Genomic DNA, 19,968 nt, shown 5'->3' with positions numbered 1-19,968 from the left:
AAAGGAAAAAAAATATCTTAAACATATCAGAGCCTGCCATTGTACAATTCTCCACGCATCAGTATAGTGCTGAGAGTGCTGGAAATGCTGTATTTAATGTTCACTGTTGATTTTGACTGCCACCACATGAAAGTCTCCACAGCTGTTCTAGTGGTCACCTGAGACATCCATGAGAACAGCAGCCTTAGCAAATGGGTAACTGGGGGACTTGTTGTGCTGCTTTTGGTAGGTTGTGATATAATTTCTTAGCATTGCTTCAGAAATGTATTGCGTACAGTAGTAGCAGAATGGAAGTGGAAATGTCCAAGAAACAAACAATTACTCCATTCTGCAAAATGAAAATATATGTGTGTTGTTTGTAAATAATGTAACGTACATATTTTTATACTTAATTTATGACAATATATTAATTGTAGCTATTTTTGCAATCCTTCAGGTGGCTATAATAGCGGGAAATTTTGAGCTTGCTGAATATATCAAGAACCACAGGGAAGCTGATATTGGTAAGCAAAATATTTGCAAATGCTGGAAATGTTATACGTTTTTATAAAGAATTTAAATGTCATTCAGTGTGTGATATGATTACGGGGCTAGCAACAGTATTGTTTCAGGGAGATTTTAAAAGTAACTTTTCCTTAAAAATAATGCAGGCAGGAGAAAAAGATTAAATGTTTTCAAAATATGCTCTGGAAAAAAAAAAAAGTAATTTTGAGGTAAATTTGAAATAATGCATGTCATAGGTGTTTCATGAGTATGAATTAGCCAGTTTCTGACAGATTAAATACATGTGTCCATATGAAGCAGAGCTAAATGGGCTCCTGCAAGCTGTTTTGAACTTTTGCATCGTCCCAGAGAAGCTCTTAAGTACAAATAATTGGTCAGAAGAAGATTAAGATGCTTCTCTAGAATTGAAAACATACATGGCAGAAATTATCTATAAAATCTGTTCCCCTCAGTGAGACTGGATTAAATCTAGAGCAGTTCCAAATGACAGGCATTAATGTCTATTAACAACAACAACAACAACAAATCCTTAAGTTTATTTAAAGAACTTTTTACAGAGTGTATTTTGCCATTAAAACAAAAATTTCAATAAAGCAATTTCTAACCCAGTTTAATTAAAATGAATTTAAATCCTTTAACTGAAGTCAAATAAAACTCTATAGGAACATCTTGAAGTTGCTCTAAAAAAAGGCATTTATTGTGAAGTAGGAGGGTCTGTATAGTTGTCTGTACCAATTTAACTCGATGATGTATGTCTAAGACTTGATAGTGTTTAATTTATGTGGAAAACTAGGTCAGCTCACATACAACATGGGGCTGTAAAGATCTGTTCTAGATTAAGGTCTCTCTTCTCTTTCCCTGCCTTGTTCCACATGCTCTGCAGGGATATAGTTTAAAATTTGGCACAATAATGTGAATTCTAGTAGCATCGTGATACTTTTAATTCTTTCCAGTATACTTTGAGAGAACTGAGGAAATTGCATAAAAGTTTTGTGTAGAAGTTATGTTTCTGCAATTCATAGTGAGTTTGTAAGATTTTTACCTGACATAGTGGGATAGTTCCTTTCCATATAAGACATCTTCCTTCTGTATTTATAAATAGTCTGATGTAAACAGTTAACTTAGAAATGAACCAGCTATTCCTAATATGGTAAGAATCTTCTTGTTTATATTTACATATGGCTAATGATTTTAAAAACTTTTTGATGATCTTGAAATGAAAGGAGAAGATTGCTTAGATTCGAATGGTCCTCATTATTTCTGCTGTGCTAGTTCTTGGTTCTTTGGCTTGCCTGTACAGCCAGTGCAGAAAAAGTGCTGCAAGTAGACAATGCAAAGTATTGCGTTTTGTTTTTCTAAATGAATTTTTTTTCTTAAAAATAGTTATGTACAAGGAAAAAAAAAAAGTCTAGTGAAGGAATGACTTGCTGGTGTTAACTATGTGTACACTTTTGGCATAGATAACTCTAAAATGTAAGTAACGCTCACAGTACACTTATTGACTGTAGCCTCTAAATTGGATTACATGAAGCCATATTGACATTGAAGTCATTGCTTCTCTGACTGTTCAGTTCTTCACTGCTTTTCCTTCCCCCTGACGGGTGCCATTTCCAAGTTTTATTGATGTATGAGAGAAATTGGAATGTAGTTAAAAAGTAGATGGATGAGAATTAGTTCAGGAAAGAAATGTTAACCACATGGCTGTTGCTTTAGGCAGAATTGAATGCATCAAAATATCTATTTCTTGAATGTTTCCCAAACTAAAAATAAATGAATCACAGAACAATATCCTGAGCAGAAAACCTGATAGCTAGCATGATGAAGAATGTGCAAAACAATGTTCAGCACTTAAACTTCAAAAACTTGATGTTTACTTACCTTACTTGTCTGGTTATCTGCTATATTCCTGTAGTTTTGGATGTATTCCAACATACAACTTTTGATTAATGCACCTTCTTAGATCACAGAGGCAACAGAGTGGCAAGAAATAGCCAAGAGCTAGAGAAGTATCCTAAACTTCCATCTTTTATTAAATGCACTTTCAGAAAGTGTATTTTTGGTTAGGTTAATTTTTATATTAAATGAGTTTATAAAGCCTCATTGTTATTTTAGACCTATTTAATAATCAATAAGCTACAACTTTGGGAAATTCTTGGAATATATACAACTTTGTGTGTGTCCCTTTTCCTATGGAAGTTTTAGATGGTAGATGATGTGGTGTTCAATCATTTAATACTAAGATTGTTGATGATATTTGTGATTATTCACAAAAGCATTTGTTGGCAGAGGGGTTGGTGATGTATTGGAAAGAACGTCCACATTGCTCTTGGAAGATTTCTGACCTAATATTTTGACTTTTAGTGATTGTCATACAGTATCTTTAACAATAAATACTTTTAAAATGGAAGCCTATTATGCAACAAATTAATAGAAATAGCAATAATATTTTTTTTTTCAGAATGAACCTATCTGATTTCCTAAGTATGTCATCTTGAATATGGGAAAATTTTAACTGCCTAGAGTAGCTGGAAACTGGACCTAACTTAGTAGTTTCAAGAACAGTTATTTTTTCATTTGTTGACAGAAACAAATTTTTACATTTCTCAAACTGAAGTATCTGAAATTTAGAAAATAATATTTGCTAGAAATCTCTAATCTTACACAGTGAGGAACTACATTATCAATGTCCATCTGTTTTGACATGCGCTAATTAACATTATTCTTAGATAATTTTGTTGTCCCAAGCTATTGCAGTAGGAAGTCACTTGTACTTTCAATGCAGAAGGTATTATGTGGGTGTCTTCCAGTTTGTCAGTAGTCACAAAGCTGTTTCGAGTGTTGTTGCCAAAACTGCAATTATAAGAATCTAACAGCAGTAATGTAATGCTTATGATTCATGGTCCTGTGCCATGCATCGCCATGAATGAGCTGCTTTGTTCAGTGGCAGAGATCATAGCTCAGCCTTTCCACAGGAGGAGGAGACTGCTGCCTATGCAGTAATGGGATGAGGCTGCAGCGTGCCAGCAGCAGGAGCACTACATCTCAATGCACTAGTCCACAAGAGCTCTACATAAATACATTTGCATGCTTAAGTGCTGGGTCTATCACTCATTATCTATTCCACCTTTGTCTGACAATTATATTTCATTGGCTTTTAGAGTAGGATACTATTTTAAGCCATACACAAAGTCTAGGATTGTTCAGCCTCAAGAAGAGGCTGAACTGCGTGTCTTAAAGGGAGACTTTTTTTTTTCCTCTTTTCTTTTTCCCCTCTCTTTTTCCTGGCCTGGATCTGTGCCAAATTGTAGTGCTAAGCCTGTCCTCATTGTTGAAGATGATAGAGAAGCAGCTCAAGTGAAAAATGACCAGGGTATCCTCTAGCAGTAGAAAATATTAATTTACAGCAGAACTACTAAATCTTTGCTCCTCTAAAAATTCAAAAATCTCAGATACAAATCATTTTGTACAGAGATTGCCCTTCCTTTTTATTTAATTATGAAGCACTTCTATTAGACAAATATGTCGAAATTATGAACAAACAAATATAAAATAAGCTTTTCTGTTTATATAATAATCATAAGACTTGACTCTATACTGTAAAAAGAAGAAAATGTAATGATATCTATTAAAAGTCATAAAAGGCAAAAATGATGACCCATGTTACTAAAGTAATGTGACATCTGACTGAAAGAGGGGGATGCTCTAAGGTGTGTAATGGCTGTTTGTATCACTTAGATCTTGCCAGATTAAAGCATCGACCGAGGGCCAATATGAGCATATACTTTTAGTTAGAGAGACGAATTATGTCCATTTTCGTTTTATAGAAGCAAATGAAATAATGGTTTTATCCAGAACAGGGTATGGATGTGCCATTGGCAACCTGATTTATCCAAGGAATATCCAGTAAATCTGGGGAGAGGACATTTTGCCGGGAAAGTTTTCAGCTACATAAAATTTTGCTATAGAGACCATTCAGTTGGCTAAGCTGTGGGTGTTTAAAGACAGATAAAGTTATTCAGGGTTTCAAAACTATCAGGAGAGGTCAGAGCTGGTAGACATACACTGAGACAGCTTTAAGCACCACCACTGTTGTTGAAGAGCATGTGCCACGATTGTTTTCCCTCCATCCTTCCCTCCCTTCACCCCTCCTCCCTCTCTCCATCATTCCTTCAGTCTGGAGAAAGCCTGATGTCCATCACATTCTTGCCATGGGTGGGTGCAGCCATGGTACCAACATGAAATCTGTTAGCTATTCTGTCCTATTAAAAAAAACTGACCTTTTCCTCAGAATGCTCAACATTGTGTGGGTTCTCTCACACATGCTCTCTCTTCTATCAGCAAGTTGTTTCTTTCTTACCTTGCGGCTCTTCCCACCATCAGCTGCCACTTAATCTTTACATTAGGTATCTGGGTGAGCAGTCTGTTGAAACTGTGGCATGAAAACTATTCAGCGCAGATAACTGTTTTTGACTTGGTGCTGCAATTTTGAGAAACAAATGGAGAAAAAAGCCTTGCAAACAATTCCTGTAGCTTAGTACAGTAATGGACACCTTGCTGTCGTTAATAGGGAATGTTTACATCAGTCTTGTTTGATGGAGATGGTGCTGATTTGCAAGACCAAAACATATATAAAAAGAAAGGTTTTCAAAGAGAGGGAAAAGGGATATCAGTAAGAGATTTAAAAATAGATACAGATTTAATTGTATTTATTTCTTTTATGAAGTTCTAAACATCAATGGATCCCTTTGTTGTTTTTTGACAGACATGCCAAAGTTGAATGTAAATTGTCCTATCATTTTTTAAATTAATCCTATTTGAAACAAATGAAAATAGTATTTTTCATAAAGCAAGAAAACCTATTACCATAAGGTACTTAGAAACTTGCTTTACAAGCAGTGTGAAATACTTAGTATGGCTTCTCAGATTATTTCAATTAATCAAGCCCCTAAATTAGTTACGTAAGGAATAATAACAATGTCAAAGCAGCTTATTCTAATCATCACTTATTATGAAAGTCTTGGAAACCCAGAAGTATCTTGGAGCAAAGTGACTATTCTTTGCTGCACCCAGGAAGACACGACATACACTCCTCATGTACTGCATGGCAGTACCACACCATTGAAAAAAAATAATGTCCCTTTTTAAACTTCCTTTTTTAAAAAAAATTATTTCACCTATTTACAGTACATTTATAATTTATTTAACTTCATGCATTTATTTATTGTAAACTAAGAGAAAGTAATGGATTAAAAGATGTGATGAATAGAAAAGTTAATCCCTGATTGTTTTCATCCAGCCTGCAGCTGTCTGTGAGTAAATGAGCACAGCAGATTTAGGAAGCATTTGCTATACAGAATTTACTATGGCTTCTATAGGATGGAGGTACAAAAACCAATCATATATGTAATATTGAAGCTTTCATTAGGTACAGATATGCAGATATTAAGTATGTTGCAAGCTGATAATCCTTTGACTTGGATAGCCTATTTTTAATGTCTTTTGCCTTGGTTCTTTGTGATGAGATGAATTTTCAGATGGATTAAATGACATGGGTTGTTCTTCTTCAAGTGAACAAGGTTCGTTTTATACTGTACATCTTGTCCTTCAGCAGCGCTGATGCTAGAAGCAATAGGATTCTTTTGCTTTATTTTTGTTTGCTTTTTGCTTTTGAAAAATGAAACACATTGAGCTGGTGTGTGAGTTTTGGTAGTTGATTAGCAGACTAACTAATACTTGGATACTGTTGCTAGGTTTCAAGTCAGAGTTCCTGTATTCCTCTATAATTATGCAGAGATATGTGTATGTGATGGTTTGCCTGTGCTTTTGCATGGATTTTCTTTTTTTTTTTTTTTTTTTTTTTTTTGCAAGTCTGCTAATATAAAGGCTTTTCCTTTAAAATATACATATTCCACACAGGGCAATTGCTTTTATATCAAACATTTTTCATGAGTAAAATATGACTAAAAATATTTATTTTTATTGGAATTTTGAAGAAACATGCATTTTATTGTAGAATGAGCAAAACGTGTCTTTTAAAAGACAAGGATACTAGTGGGTTTGTGGTAAAACTGCTTTTCTAACCCATTTTCTTTAATTAGATCAGAATGATTGAGGTCAGCATTCTTGGCTTATTAATTAATTTATTTCAGCTGCAAGTGTGTTTTTTATTATTATTTGTTTTTATTTATTTTTATTTTTATTAAATGCTATCCAGACCAATAAATATTCTGCTTGTTTACTTATTTATTTTGGTTTTGGGAACCTTTGCGTAATTTTGATTTCCATAAATCAAATGTCTTCAGAATACTTCTCAAGTTAGGAGAAATCATACTGAGAAAGATAAAAGCAGAAACAAGAAAGGGCAGTAAATCAAAAGACTTAAAGATCCACAAAACTGTCAGTAGCATGAGACTGGTTCTATTTTTAGCTCATGTTACTTAATAGAAGCAAAAGGGACACAAGCATGTATTACAGCCCTATGCATTTGTCATTTGAATGGGAGTAACATTAACCTGTTTCATATGCTATTAGGCATTTTAACATGGAAAAGGGATGATATTAGTGTAATCAGGATACCAATGACACTAAGATCTTCATTGCCACATTTTAAATGCATGTTGTGTGGGAGATTGACATAATCCTGTGTTCCCTTTTCCAGTGTATTTTAAATACCTATGTGAAATGAATGATTGTTTCTTATGTCCATAGGCAAAAAAAAAAAAAAAAGCTTTGCATTAACAATTTCTATGATGAGTTGCAACCCAAGAAGTATCGAGTGGTGTGCAATAAGTTTGTTGCTATTATTTATCTGTTTTTCTCCAAAGGGTTACAAGGAATAGAATGTCATATGTTCAGTCTTGGTATGCAGTAGCAAATAAATTGGAAAACTGGGAATTATTATCTTTTAATGTAATTACATACTGGAATGTAGGACAGGGCTTGAAAAACTTACAGTAGTTTTTGTTTCCCTTTGATCACAGGTATTTTTTTTTTCTGCATATGTATTAGAACAAAATAGTGCACTGTTTTGTTTTATTTCAAAGTTTAAGCTTAATTTCTAGAAGTGGATTGTTCTTCTTGGACTTTGAAATTGTGTAGTTCTGTGCATATTCATACATTTGATTTTTCTGTGGGCTTTCTGGATCAGAGCTTCTAAACTATCTGATGTGAAACTGTAGGCAGAGCAGAGTATTGCAGATCATGTACTTGGTCATAGCCTGTGATTTCTTAGAGCTTACTTTAAATTCTGAGCAGGAAACTAAGGAGAGAAATGTTGACATGTAACTGCTAATATAAGTACTATAGATTGCAGAGTGTTGTGGTCTGGTTCTGTAAACCAGTCTGTAGTGTGTTCTTGCTACCTGCCAGGTAGGGAATGATTGCCACAGCTGCGTCTGTTAAGAGTTTATTTTACAGATTGAACGAGAAGAGCCTTGTAACTGAGCAAAAAATAAACTACCACAGGAACCCCAGGCTATCTTCAGTGCCCTTGAGCTAGTTTTGATTTCATGCAAGAGCTTTGTGGCCTGAACAGTGGGTGCAGGTCATGCAAGAGTGGTTTATCCCCATCTTTCTCCTGGAGATGTCTGGGAGGATGGCAGAGGACAGGTGGAAGGGAAATGGGGATACAATTGGTATGTGTTTGGGTCTTGCCCTATTTGTCACGTTTGGACCAAAGTGTCCCTCAGCGCTCACTTCTTCCTAGCCTGGCTTCTAAATAGGTATTTGCTAGCTCCAGATCAAGAGAAATGGTGCTCACCTTCTCTGCTCACTCTAGGCTGGGACCATTATATCCAGCAGCTGGAGACTGATTTTTTTATTTTATTTTATTTTATTTTATTTTATTTTATTTTATTTTATTTTATTTTATTTTATTTTATTTTATTTTATTTTATTTTATTTTATTTTATTTTATTTTATTTTATTTTATTTTATTTTATTTTATTTTATTTTATTTTATTTTATTTTATTTTATTTTATTTTATTTTATTTTATTTTATTTTATAATATTCCTGTGTGTCATTCCATCATGGAGCTGGGTCAGTTACCTCCCCAAGTTCTTAAAGGATAAGTGTGCCATAATGCATGGTCCTTTCTCCATTGCTCTCTGTTTTACTTTTTGATTTTGTTTTTAATAGCTTTCACTGGCTTGAGACTTCTGAGGTAGTGTTCAGGGAAGTAAAATTGTAGCCTGTGTAAAGAACTAATGCAAGCTGATGAGCTAAAAAGCAAGCACACGAATAGTTGAATAGTGTTGCTAGCATGATGCTGGGAAAAAGAAAAAAAAAAAAAAAAAAAGAAAGAAAGCCTTAAAGCATAATCAGTAGGAAAAATGATTCAAGTATACCAGGGATAATTGCTCTAACTGGAGACAAAGCAGAATGTATTTTTGGATATTGAGCAGGTTATCAAATGAGTAAGAGCTTGCTTTACAAAAAATAAAGTAATTGAGTAGATTATGCTATCCTCAACAATTCTGGTGAAATGCATAAAAGGATAATGCCATTGAGACAAATAGGCAGATCAAGGGTCACATTATAAGCAGACAGCAATGCAAATACCCCAGACATCTCAAATGCTGAAATTTTGAACTAATATTTTAGCTGAACTAGAACTTCCGATAATGATTTTCGGTTACTCCCTGCAAGTGAAATTGACCTTTGTGTAAGCAGTTGTTGCAATTCTATTTTCACTAAAGTGCAGTGCTGAGGCCTGAAGTGTTCAACTGAATTGTTCCAGCTGATGGCCAGATCCTGTTCTAAGCCTCTGCAGCTCCATTGGAGCTACTGGAAGTGGCAAGCAGGCAACCCGTCCCTTGGGAGACCATCTTTCCTAGCTAGATCATGCAGGGTGCCTTCAGGGGCAAGGCCAGAAACCAGAATATGTTGAATGAGGCTTAGGGGATCTAAAAAGAGGATAGTACTTTTGAATTTATATGGGACATGAAATTTGTTCAGTGATCTCTGGCTCAATTTTATACGTCACAGATCCTAAAGCTGAAGAGATTTAGTGTGATCATGCAGTCTGACCTTCTCCATAGTGCAGATTACAGAATTTGTATTAACTAATTCTTGCTGGAACTGGATTATAACTAGAAAAAACATTTTTTCTTGTTTAAAACCTGCATCAATGGATAAATGGGATTTGGAAAACTGTAACTGTCTTGCTATCTGATGGCATTGGATGCATTTGTGAATTTTTCTAGAGTTGGTAACTCCAACCAGCTTGTCTGCTGTACCTGCTGGACTTTGAGTATATATATTTTATTTTATTATTTTTTTTAAGACACCCATTTTAGCAACAAGGTGCAGATCTAAACTATTAGAAAAAACTGTGGGTAGGTAGATGTAGAACCTGAATGAAGTTCAATTCAATTTAGCATAAAAGAAATCATGTAATTTGCTAGCATTTTCTATTGCTGTTTTATCAATATTATTGTAATTTTAAGTGTCTTGGTGCTAACTTATTGCAGGGTCCATTAAAATCCATATCACTATACTTTCTGTAATTGCATGCTTTTATTTATTTATATATATATTTTTAAGGAGGGTATGCCCTGTGGAAGTATGTGCATTTTAATCATTATTTATATATATGTGCCTGTGTGTGTATGTGTATATAGATAAAACAAAACAGGATTATTTGGATGGCAGTACCAATATCAGAATATTAGAAGGCCCACACCTAATAAAACGAGGCAGGAATTCATCAGTGCAGATATGAGACAGCCCAGTAAGGGACAGTACAGAAGGAAAGTTGTTTGAAGTATTGTACAGAGAGTTCTAGTATTCCTGAAAAGCTAACACATTTTCTTTAGAATGTTTTTCAGCATGAGCCTCAAGAGCTCTCTAAGACTGGGTTGAACACTACACAGGATTTCAAACAATGAAGCAGTGAAGTCATGTCAAAAATAGATGTAGGCCAAATGGAGAAATAGATGTGTACAGAATCCCATGGCTTTCTATTTCTCCCATTTACAATGGTAAGAACACAGGACAAGAGATGAAAGAACATGAAATAAATGGTAGAGATTAAAAAGAAAAGAAAAAGTAGAGATAGGCAAGAGTAAGCAGGAGTTCTTGAAGAAATTTCCTGTAGTTCCCAAAGTATTAACAGATATTGACTAAAAAATAAAGGAAGTGAAAAAAGAAACAAACTTGTATGTAATGTACATTCTTATACTGAGGACTTCATCACAGGCCTTATTCTGCACCCAGTGATTTATTTACCATAATGAGACTACCTGTATTACACAAACTTAAGGCTATAGGAAAGAACATTTCTGAACATTTCTTCTTATCTGCCAATGTATATATTAATGGATATGTTATTGAAAATAACCAGGTTTAATATGACTTCTACCTGGGAAAAGGAACATCTTCTATGGACTAATTGGATTTGGATAAGGGCAGCCTTCCAAATGCAAATGCAACTTGCTTTCATTGCCAATCATAAAATAATTCACTAAGCATTTGTATGAGCTTAGTGATTGTCAGGGATAACATTTTTCTTTTAGAATGGTTCAAATAACCTTTTCAAGCTACGCTTTTCAGTAATTGTTAATATCTTCCATTTTTAACAAATTTTTTACACTTCAGTGACTCCCTTACTTGGAGCTCCTCCGTCTATTACGCTAAATTTATATAATTTTACCCTTGTTCTTAACAGCTAAACATACCGGTTTTCTTCCAGACAATATTATTTATCAAAATTCAGTTGATGTTCTGTTTTCCATTCAATATACAATGGTTTGGAAATTTGCTTTAAGAACCCAGGCTTCAGTGAAGAAACTTGTTTTAGTATTTTATGAATAATCTGATTTTAATATCATGTTATTAATGTCAGAATTTCAGTGAAAATTGATCTTGTAATATGCTGTCTCTTCAAAAGGAAACAGTGTCCTCAGAGAAGACCATTTGTTGTCAAATTACAGATGAGGCTTGATAAAGGGATAGGCTTTGAAGCATGCTGCTTCGTAATGAGTGTAATACTTCACACTGTATTTCACACTGCTCACAATATTTCACGCTGTTGTTGTTACTCTGTTTATATCTTAATCTCATAGACTGGTGTTCCGATGTCTGAGTTGACAGCCTTCCCCTTGGAGTTTGCAACAAGCATTGTCTTTTTCAGTCAAGGTTTTGTCACACTGTGGAAGGTACCTTAAGAGTAAACACTTCCTGAATGTTTAAACCAGATCTTCTTAGGATCTTGGACAAAGTTATCAGGGAGCCCAAGGCAGTTGAAACTTCTTGAACTTTTTCTGTCATTCCATCTCTATTTTAATGAGCTGATGTTTGGAGAATTTTTGTTTGTTTGTTTCACTGCCAGATGTTCAGTTCATCGACAAAAATGTTTTTGATGATTTTTTCCATATTTTGCAGTTTTGAGGGTTGCTGAATCAGTTGGATGTCTGTTTTTCTAGTTTCCATGGTTCTCTCCGGTCACACATGATAGTTCTAAATAATATATATGTTATTTGTTGCAGTAACCTTTTTAAAAAGATGTCAGACAAATTGTGTTATCTAACTTCGCGTATTTTCAGGAATAGTTGAAATGTAAGTTATTTCTTTACATAATAATATACAACAAAATTTATGGATGGCATATGTCATTAAGGGATGTCAATTTTAATTTCTTCACTTCCCAAGTTAGCCAATTAGATGCAAAATTTTATTTGCTAGCCTATCTAAAACTTTATTTGTATTTGGCTATAGTTATACGTATAGATATAAATACAAATAAGTAAGTTGGTTCATTGTTTTCCACCTCTTTCTCTGGAGCACTTCTCTCTGCTTTCTCTGTTACTTGGCCAGACATCTTCAATGTGGACAGTCTCCCACAGCCTGCCCAGGGCGGTATAGTTACACGGACTGCATAGCCTGGGAATCATGGTAATGTGTACCAGGATTGTTTGCTCAGGGTGTCTCTAAACCTCTATGATGTTTTTTTCTCTTACCCTTTTTATGTGTGTCTTGACAATTTCATATGCAGTTTTGAAGTCAAAATATTATTTTCTGCTCCATCTTCTATGTAATGTTGCTGAAATAATTGTTAAAATTTTTTCATAAAAGACAATTATGATAGTGTCTTGATTCAGAAGAGGTTGCAAAGTAAATTTTATCCAGGAGAGTGGCTATAATTAAATCCATGCTGAATGAAAACAACAAAAGATTTATTAAATTGAAGAGGCAAGAGGAGATAATGACCTTAAGTTTGCATTATTTTTGTAAGTGTAGAAGTATCTCTGTTTTGCTTTTAAATACATTTATTTCTGCTAACACCAGAAGATTAGGACCTCAGTACTCTAGCAAAGATACTGGCTTAAAACTATCATTCTAGCTGTTTGTTTTTTAGAAATAAGGAAAATAAAATGACCTTATTCCTCCATCTAACATATTCTCTTACTTGATAAATTTCCTTTCTTTGTATCTAATCTTTTGTATTACAACATTTCCTACTTGGTAAACTGCCGCTTACATCTCTTCAGAACATCTGCAATAGCGAAATTAAACATGAACTCTGGTGTGTTTTCACTTTTAAATGTACCTTATGAAATCTATAATTTAACACAAATCATTTATTTATCCTGAAGAAATTATTTGTTGCTTCAGAAAAAGCCTTTCAAGTGCAGACTGTCAGCTTGCTTGCTGGTTTGAGTCTCTCTTTCCTTTCCTTTGCTTTCCTTTCCTCTTTATTTATTTATTTATTTTTATTTTATTATTATTATTATTTTAATCTATCATCCAGCCACTTCTAGCATTTCTGGTACTGCAAGCACCAAGGTACATGTGTGTCTTGACCTCAGGGATTTTAGCAGATTGAAATTAATATTTTCATGTGTATTATGTGTCCTATTCCTGCATATCCTGCCTACATGAATGCTCCTGCAGAGATGAGAGCCCTCCTAGACTCCCTCCCATGGGTATATGCTCTCATGCTGTACACCCTGATCCTGCCTCACTGTCTTTGCCTTCAAAAGGAAGTCCAATCCCTCCTTATTTGTCCATGTAGCACTTGTCCAGAGTTCTGGGGTCACATCATGCAGGAGGTCAAGAGGCCATGAGCCCATGGAATTTTTTTGTGTTAGTTCAAATTTATCTTTACCCTTCTTTTGAGGGCTTAGCTTTTTATTTTGGGTCAAAGCATGGCTTATCTTGCCAGCTTCATTAACACTCTCAAGAACGCCAGGTGCTAAAGAGCTCTATTTTTACTGTGCATATCAAGTGTGTCTAGTTTCTTGTGGCCTATTTTTACATATTTCTTCTCTAAGACTAGGAGAAGCCGTGAAGAGAACAAAGCGATTAAGAATAGCCAGAGAAAATGGCTGTGATATTATTATAGGAAAATAAAGGGAAGGATATATTTGTGCGATTCCATTTCTGAAAAGCCAGGGAATTAAAACTAAAGGCATGAAATGATGCATATGAAAACAAATAAAATAAAAAGCAGAATAGTGCATTTTGTTAGCTATATTTCATCAGATAATTGACTATTTCCAGATAATTCTATGAAAAATGTTTTTAGATCTTTGAATAAAGGATCCTGAAGTACCAATAGGTCAGAAATTTACTCTGTTATCCACCAGTATTCCAGAGTGCATTCTTTATTTAGCATTCAGTGTTATCCGCACAGTTATCTGCACAAAGGGAGGAGATATTTTTCCCAGAGGAAGAGATGTACATTCTATCTGGGAGTTTGGCTTAGCATGGTAGTGCCATATCTTAAATATGTACAAATGGCTAGGTGGTAGGGAACTCGGAGGGTGGAAAAGAGATTGCTCTGTTGCTTTGTGCAGAAGCCATCAGACAACAAAGGGACTCTGATGCTGACCTAACTGCACAGGGCAAGGGCTGGGATTCTGCTCTGCAATGGTTTACATACATTTCGTATTTATGAAATGAAAATCAGAAAGAAAAGAGAAAAAAAAAAAAAAGGAAAAGAAAACAACAACAACAAAAAACAACTGAGAACCACTTGTGATGACCTGAAGTATAGCAGCAACTTCTGGACACTCTTTTTGTCCCTTCAACTCTTTCTAGTTTGATGCATATCCAATACTTTGGTTGATTACCAGGAGCTGAGTACCTAAGACAGTTTTCCCTATGCATCTTAGTCTTGTATTTTCTTTTCCCCAACCCTGTAACTTCAGGGATATCTATGTTTTCTGAAGGCAAGCTCAGAAGTTTCTACATGTGCTCAGAAGAAACGTGGGACAGCACTTACTCTGAAACACAAAGAGCTCAGCTTTGTGTTGAACTGTGTTTAACACCAGAAAGCCTCCAAGCAATCAGGTTCAGCTAGCTTAGTTATAGCTAGCTTATGGTTCTGTGCTACTGTATCGATACAGTGACAGTCTGGCTTGAGGAACAGCTAGAATAAGTTCACTTGTCTGCCCCAGAAATATGTCATCAGTTTGTCATCTCCTGTAATATCTACAGCCTTTTCTTCAACACAGCTACCAAGTCTTTCATATCCCACATTGGATTTGTCTAACTGCTAATTACAGCCATAATGAGTATTTTATGTTTTTCATTTTAATTGCATCTTGCCTCTTTCAGATCATTTCTCCATTTAATCATGATTGCTTTCACGATTCTTTTGTTCATTCTCACCTTTCCTCATTTTTCTGTTTTTGCCTGTGCCAACTTCTTTCCCGTTCTCTCAAGTCTGGTACCTCAGTGCTGTTCCATTTTTTTCTTCTCCATTGTTCAGCTTCTATTCCCATATAAGATACAACCTTTTCCTGTGTCTGAGGAACTTGCTGAGATTTCTGCCTGCTGACTTGTCCTTTGACTCAGCAATCTTGTAAGAAACTGTAAACTTATTGGAATAAGGAAAATACTTCCTTTGTCCCCCGTTTTCAAAAAGTAAGGCTGAATTTCACCCCTGCACAGGGTAATCCTCTGTACTTTTTTCAGAGTCTGACTGGTACAAAGCTAAAACTTGGCTTATGTTTCTCATGCCACAGTGCATGCAGAAGTTGCAGTGAATGCCAGTAAATTCTGAAAGTGATGTATGAGATACTTGAGCCTGAAGTATTGTCAGTGCCATGTATCTTTATGCTGCCGTGTTGCAGCTACTGGCAGAGGTGGCCCTGTTTTATAATAGCAGTGGACTGCTAGCAATGGAAGAACAGTTTAACGCTCCTTGAAGAAAAGATTATATTAGGGAAAATGAGGGATTACAAGCAGTTGTAAAATACGTTGTTGGTCTTCGACTGGATCCTTGGAGTTCTGTGTGTTAGTTCTGAGACATTTATTTTGGAGTTTAGAAATTAAAAGTAGCTAAAAGGGAACTCAGGAGTCTGCTGACATTCTTCCTTTCTAATTTGCACTTAGGACAGAGTGTTTATTTTTCTTTTGACCCATTAGCTTAACAATGTTTATTCAGATGTCTTTGTAAGCAACAGATGCACAATCTTACATACGAAGTTAATCAAAAGAGAAAACAAAATGTAAGAACTAATCTAACACTGTTTATTTCAACTAAATGAAAACAAACCTGCATTAGCTAGATTCCTAATATAGAAAATGACATGGACTTTCTAGCACAGAACTTTATTTTTCTCCTCATGGTAAATAATGCAGTCATTGTTCACAGGCCACCTCAAGTGTCTTGAAAAGGACAATGAAATGTAAGGTTCTGTGGGTTAACAGTGCTTCTCATCTTTCTGTGGAGTACCTGTGTTGTATTAGCCAGTAATTCTGAAGTGAGTTTCTGGCAAAAAATAAATACACAATAAAGCATATTTTTGACCTGTCCAGAGATTTGGAGGGAGTAGCACTTGATAAAAACTTTTTGATTGTATAGTGGTATTAATTATGATCAGACCTTCATAGAATTTTGGTTTTGTTCATTAACTTCATTTTCTTATTAAAAAAAAAAAGGAAAAAAAAGTGGGGGGGATGGGGGCTATCATCATACATATAAGTCTAGGGGTTCCCCCTTTGAAGAACATGCCTCTTCTCCACAGTGTAGAGCTGCAGCCCAAGAGGGTGGAGAACCTGGTATCTCCCAAGCCTGCGATGTTGAACGCAGGGTCCCTGTATTATGGAATGAGCTGGTTGCCCTGGTGACTGCCCGTGCTTTGAGTGCTGTAGTGCAGAGTCCCCTGGGCTGGCAGTGACCACCCCACTGGTTGTAGGTACCTGGGAATTTCTATGCCCTAGGCACTTTTCTTTTTGTGAAGCCTTTTGTATCTCTGTTTTCTGTCCATGGCTACTTCTGAACAATTCTCATTGGGAGTTGATGCTATACCAACTGATGAGGGAAATGGTTCCATTGATGAGGGAAATTTTATTGTGTTTAGACTGTTATGCAAGCGGCAGGTCATGTTCTGCATTAAAGAAGTGTAAATCTGGATGAACTCCACATAAATTATTACGGATTTAGGCTAGTCTTAGGGTGTGTTTGGGTTTTTGCTTTGAGAAGAAAAAAGACAAAATCTATTAAGTCTGTTCCTGGCAGCTAGTGGACTGCATCCTATGCAATCTGAAAAATAACTGTGTCCTGTGTAGATTTAAAAAAAAAAAACTGCTTTTCTTTTGATTTACATCTTTCATCTAAGTGGAAAAAAAAAAAAAAGAAAAAAAAAAAAAAAAGGAGTACGTTGGATGTAAAGAGCTGTTCAAAACCAAAGATTCCTCATTTAGTTACAATTAATGTTTGGTAATGATGTATTCTTTACATATGAGGATAAAATTGTAATGTACTTCATGTATCCAAATGTTTCTATCGATCCAATGCTATATGCTGATTAAAATCTAAAATGACTTGAATAATACTAGGTTCATGTATGGTAGCATTTTTGCTGCCTTCTGAAAAAGTTACAATGACATAAGCTTCAAATATAGCTTTTATAGATTACACCAGCATATGGCTGAGACACTTTGTTATATCCCTAACACAACAGGCTCTAATTTTAGAATGTCCTTTACTGGTTACAGCTAAATTGTTTTTGTGATATGCTTTTATTTGAGAGACGTAAAGGGTTTTTTTTTGTTTGTGTTTTAATAATCATGCTCAAGTCCATTGAGCTTTGTGGAAGCTAGAAAGAAATAGGAAAACAATGAGTCATTAAAATACATGCTGTAAAGGATTAGATTCTCTATTCTGGTTGAATTGCTTCCAGGCGCTAAGGAGAAGTCAACCCAGTATCATATCACAGTGCTAAAGAAGTCTCAGAATTTTGGCAAGATTTTTCTGTCTTTTTATTTATTTTTTTTTTTTCTCGCCTTGATAAATACTCCTAAAATTTGACTTAAGGAGCCCTACTCATCCACGCTACATGACAGGCACCTATAAAGGTAAATTGGACATAATAACATGGGATGGCACTGGTGCAGTATCATTTGACCATTAGTTAATATCAGTGTTAAAGTAAGGTGTGTTTCCAAAACAATGTGTAAATCCCTGTTACCCAAAATGAGTATTTTACCAAGTTGTTATAGTGAACAAAGCTATGTTAAGGGTCAAAATTTTTGGGTGCAGGATTTATTTCATGGGATGTCAGGTTAGCACACAGATAAAGTCTACAGATTGTTACCAAATAAATAACAGTCTGTGACTTACCTTCCTTATGCAGATCTGTAGATGTTGGGGTTTAGTTATGACACGTACTGTAACCATTTTGTTTCATGATAGAGCCTTTGCATTTATATATACTTCATAAAACCTACAGGGTGTCCGTTTCAAATAGCTTTCATACTTCTGTGTTAAGCTTTTATAGCCTGCTTACTTCTGATGTAGCAAGATGTGAACAGATATGCTTAAAAAAAAAAAATCCAGATCAGGTGGTTAATTGTTTTTAACACATGTATAAAATAAAGTCATCAGAGTCTATATTCTTTTTTCCTCTGGAAAATAAATAAATAAATAAATCAGTGCAATAAGCACTGACCCAAAAGAAACTATAAATCAGAATCAGTTTTCTATGTTTAAAGATGCTAAAGATTTTATCTTTTATCACATATAGATTTGGGATAAAGTCAGTATAGTTTGCCTGTGAAGAGAGGTGCCAGTTCTGAAATATTTGGCAAAATATTTGAGTACCTATTTTATGTCCTTTTTCTATAATACTACTGTGTCCTGGATTAGGAACAGAAGCACAGGAGATCTCAATTATTCAGCCCAAATGAATAATTGTGTTAAGGATTTTAAGTATGGGTGTATAATGTCCTAATTATATTAAAATAACTTATTTTAAGATTTATTTTTTTTTAATCAGTTGATTTCAAATGTAGGGATTACTTTTGGCAAAGAAACATCTCCACACATTCCATGGAAAATTTTATGTAGCTTTATAGCAAAAGCATCATGTTTAAAGAACCCAGGATCCTGAGAATCAGAGGTTAATATTGTTTGAGGATGTGTTTGTGCTGGGGACAAGTAGAGATCTATCTGCAGAATTCATCAAGAAGGTACAATGAGAGTAGAGTTTCAGCCTAGATTTATGTGAACATTAAAAATCTATTAGTAATTTCCATAAAGGCCTTACCCTGTTCTCTCTGACTTTGGCTCTTGTTTCCCATCACTAAGTGATGTGTTCATGGATGGCTGCAGGCTGTATTGCTACTACTTGATACAGTTTAGATGACACGCTCCAGACTTTACTCCAGCAGATCTAAAAGAGAGAATTTAACTGAAAATTCATGAAGAGAAATACAACTGAATTACAGGAAAATGAGCTGCTCAAATAGTGTTTTATGTCAATCATGTTTCTAATCATGTAAAAGATAATGTGACTCTCCTAGGATACTAGCCAAATTCTTACTGAAAAAATATTGTTGAATATTTTTGGTGGAGGTTGTTATTAATTTTGTTTTCTTTCTTTGTCAACAGCATACTTTTCTCATGGTACTTAAAATATCTACCATTTATTTTTTGTCTTAGTCTTTCTGACAGTCAAACACATATCTGAAAGGGCTGCAAAGGTATATGAAACTAATAGATTTTTTTTTTTTTTTTTTTTTTTTTTGCCACCTAGAGAAAGGTGTACTTAATTTTTCATTCATTATTTTACACTTTCAAATTTCCCATTTATGGCAAGAATGTTTTCTATTGTAATTTGTCATTCTGAAATTTCATGAAATCGAATCTAGGGTTGCAAACAGAATTTTTGAGTTTAACTGATTGTTGGTATGATTAAGTAGTTAATAAAAGCAACCTTTTTTTTTTTTTTCTTGTAAATATCTTGTCTGAAAAATAAACATCAGTTTTCACTGAACTGAAGAATCTTTTGCTGTATATTTGTGGGGGAAAAATGCATAAGATATGACCAGTATAATGATTGTTTTTAAAAAGTGTTAAAGCTGTTAAATTCTTATAAAGAACATTAATGCATGGATATTACAACAGCCTTAATATGCATCAATGATAATAAATTCAGATTCATGAAAGTACTTGCAATATAAAGTTTAGGTAGATTTCACTGAAAATGTATCCATGGTGCTGCTGGGTATA

The 19,968-nt window shown here is 34.7% G+C and overlaps 1 protein-coding gene across 1 annotated transcript in view; it reads left to right on the top strand.

Moving 5' to 3' along the window:
• The window catches only part of SHANK2 (SH3 and multiple ankyrin repeat domains 2), a 308,073-nt gene that overhangs the window by 39,073 nt on the left and 249,032 nt on the right, over positions 1-19,968 (top strand). Inside the window, exon 9 of the mRNA XM_032187848.1 lies at positions 437-503. Coding sequence (XP_032043739.1) covers positions 437-503 — 67 coding nt within the window. The remainder of the gene's footprint in view (positions 1-436; positions 504-19,968) is intronic.

This window comes from Aythya fuligula, chromosome 5 (assembly GCF_009819795.1).
Source record: "Aythya fuligula isolate bAytFul2 chromosome 5, bAytFul2.pri, whole genome shotgun sequence".
Lineage (NCBI taxonomy): Eukaryota > Metazoa > Chordata > Aves > Anseriformes > Anatidae > Aythya > Aythya fuligula.
The sequence above is the reverse complement of the archived record's forward strand: the minus strand, read 5'-3'. Positions and strand labels throughout refer to the sequence as shown.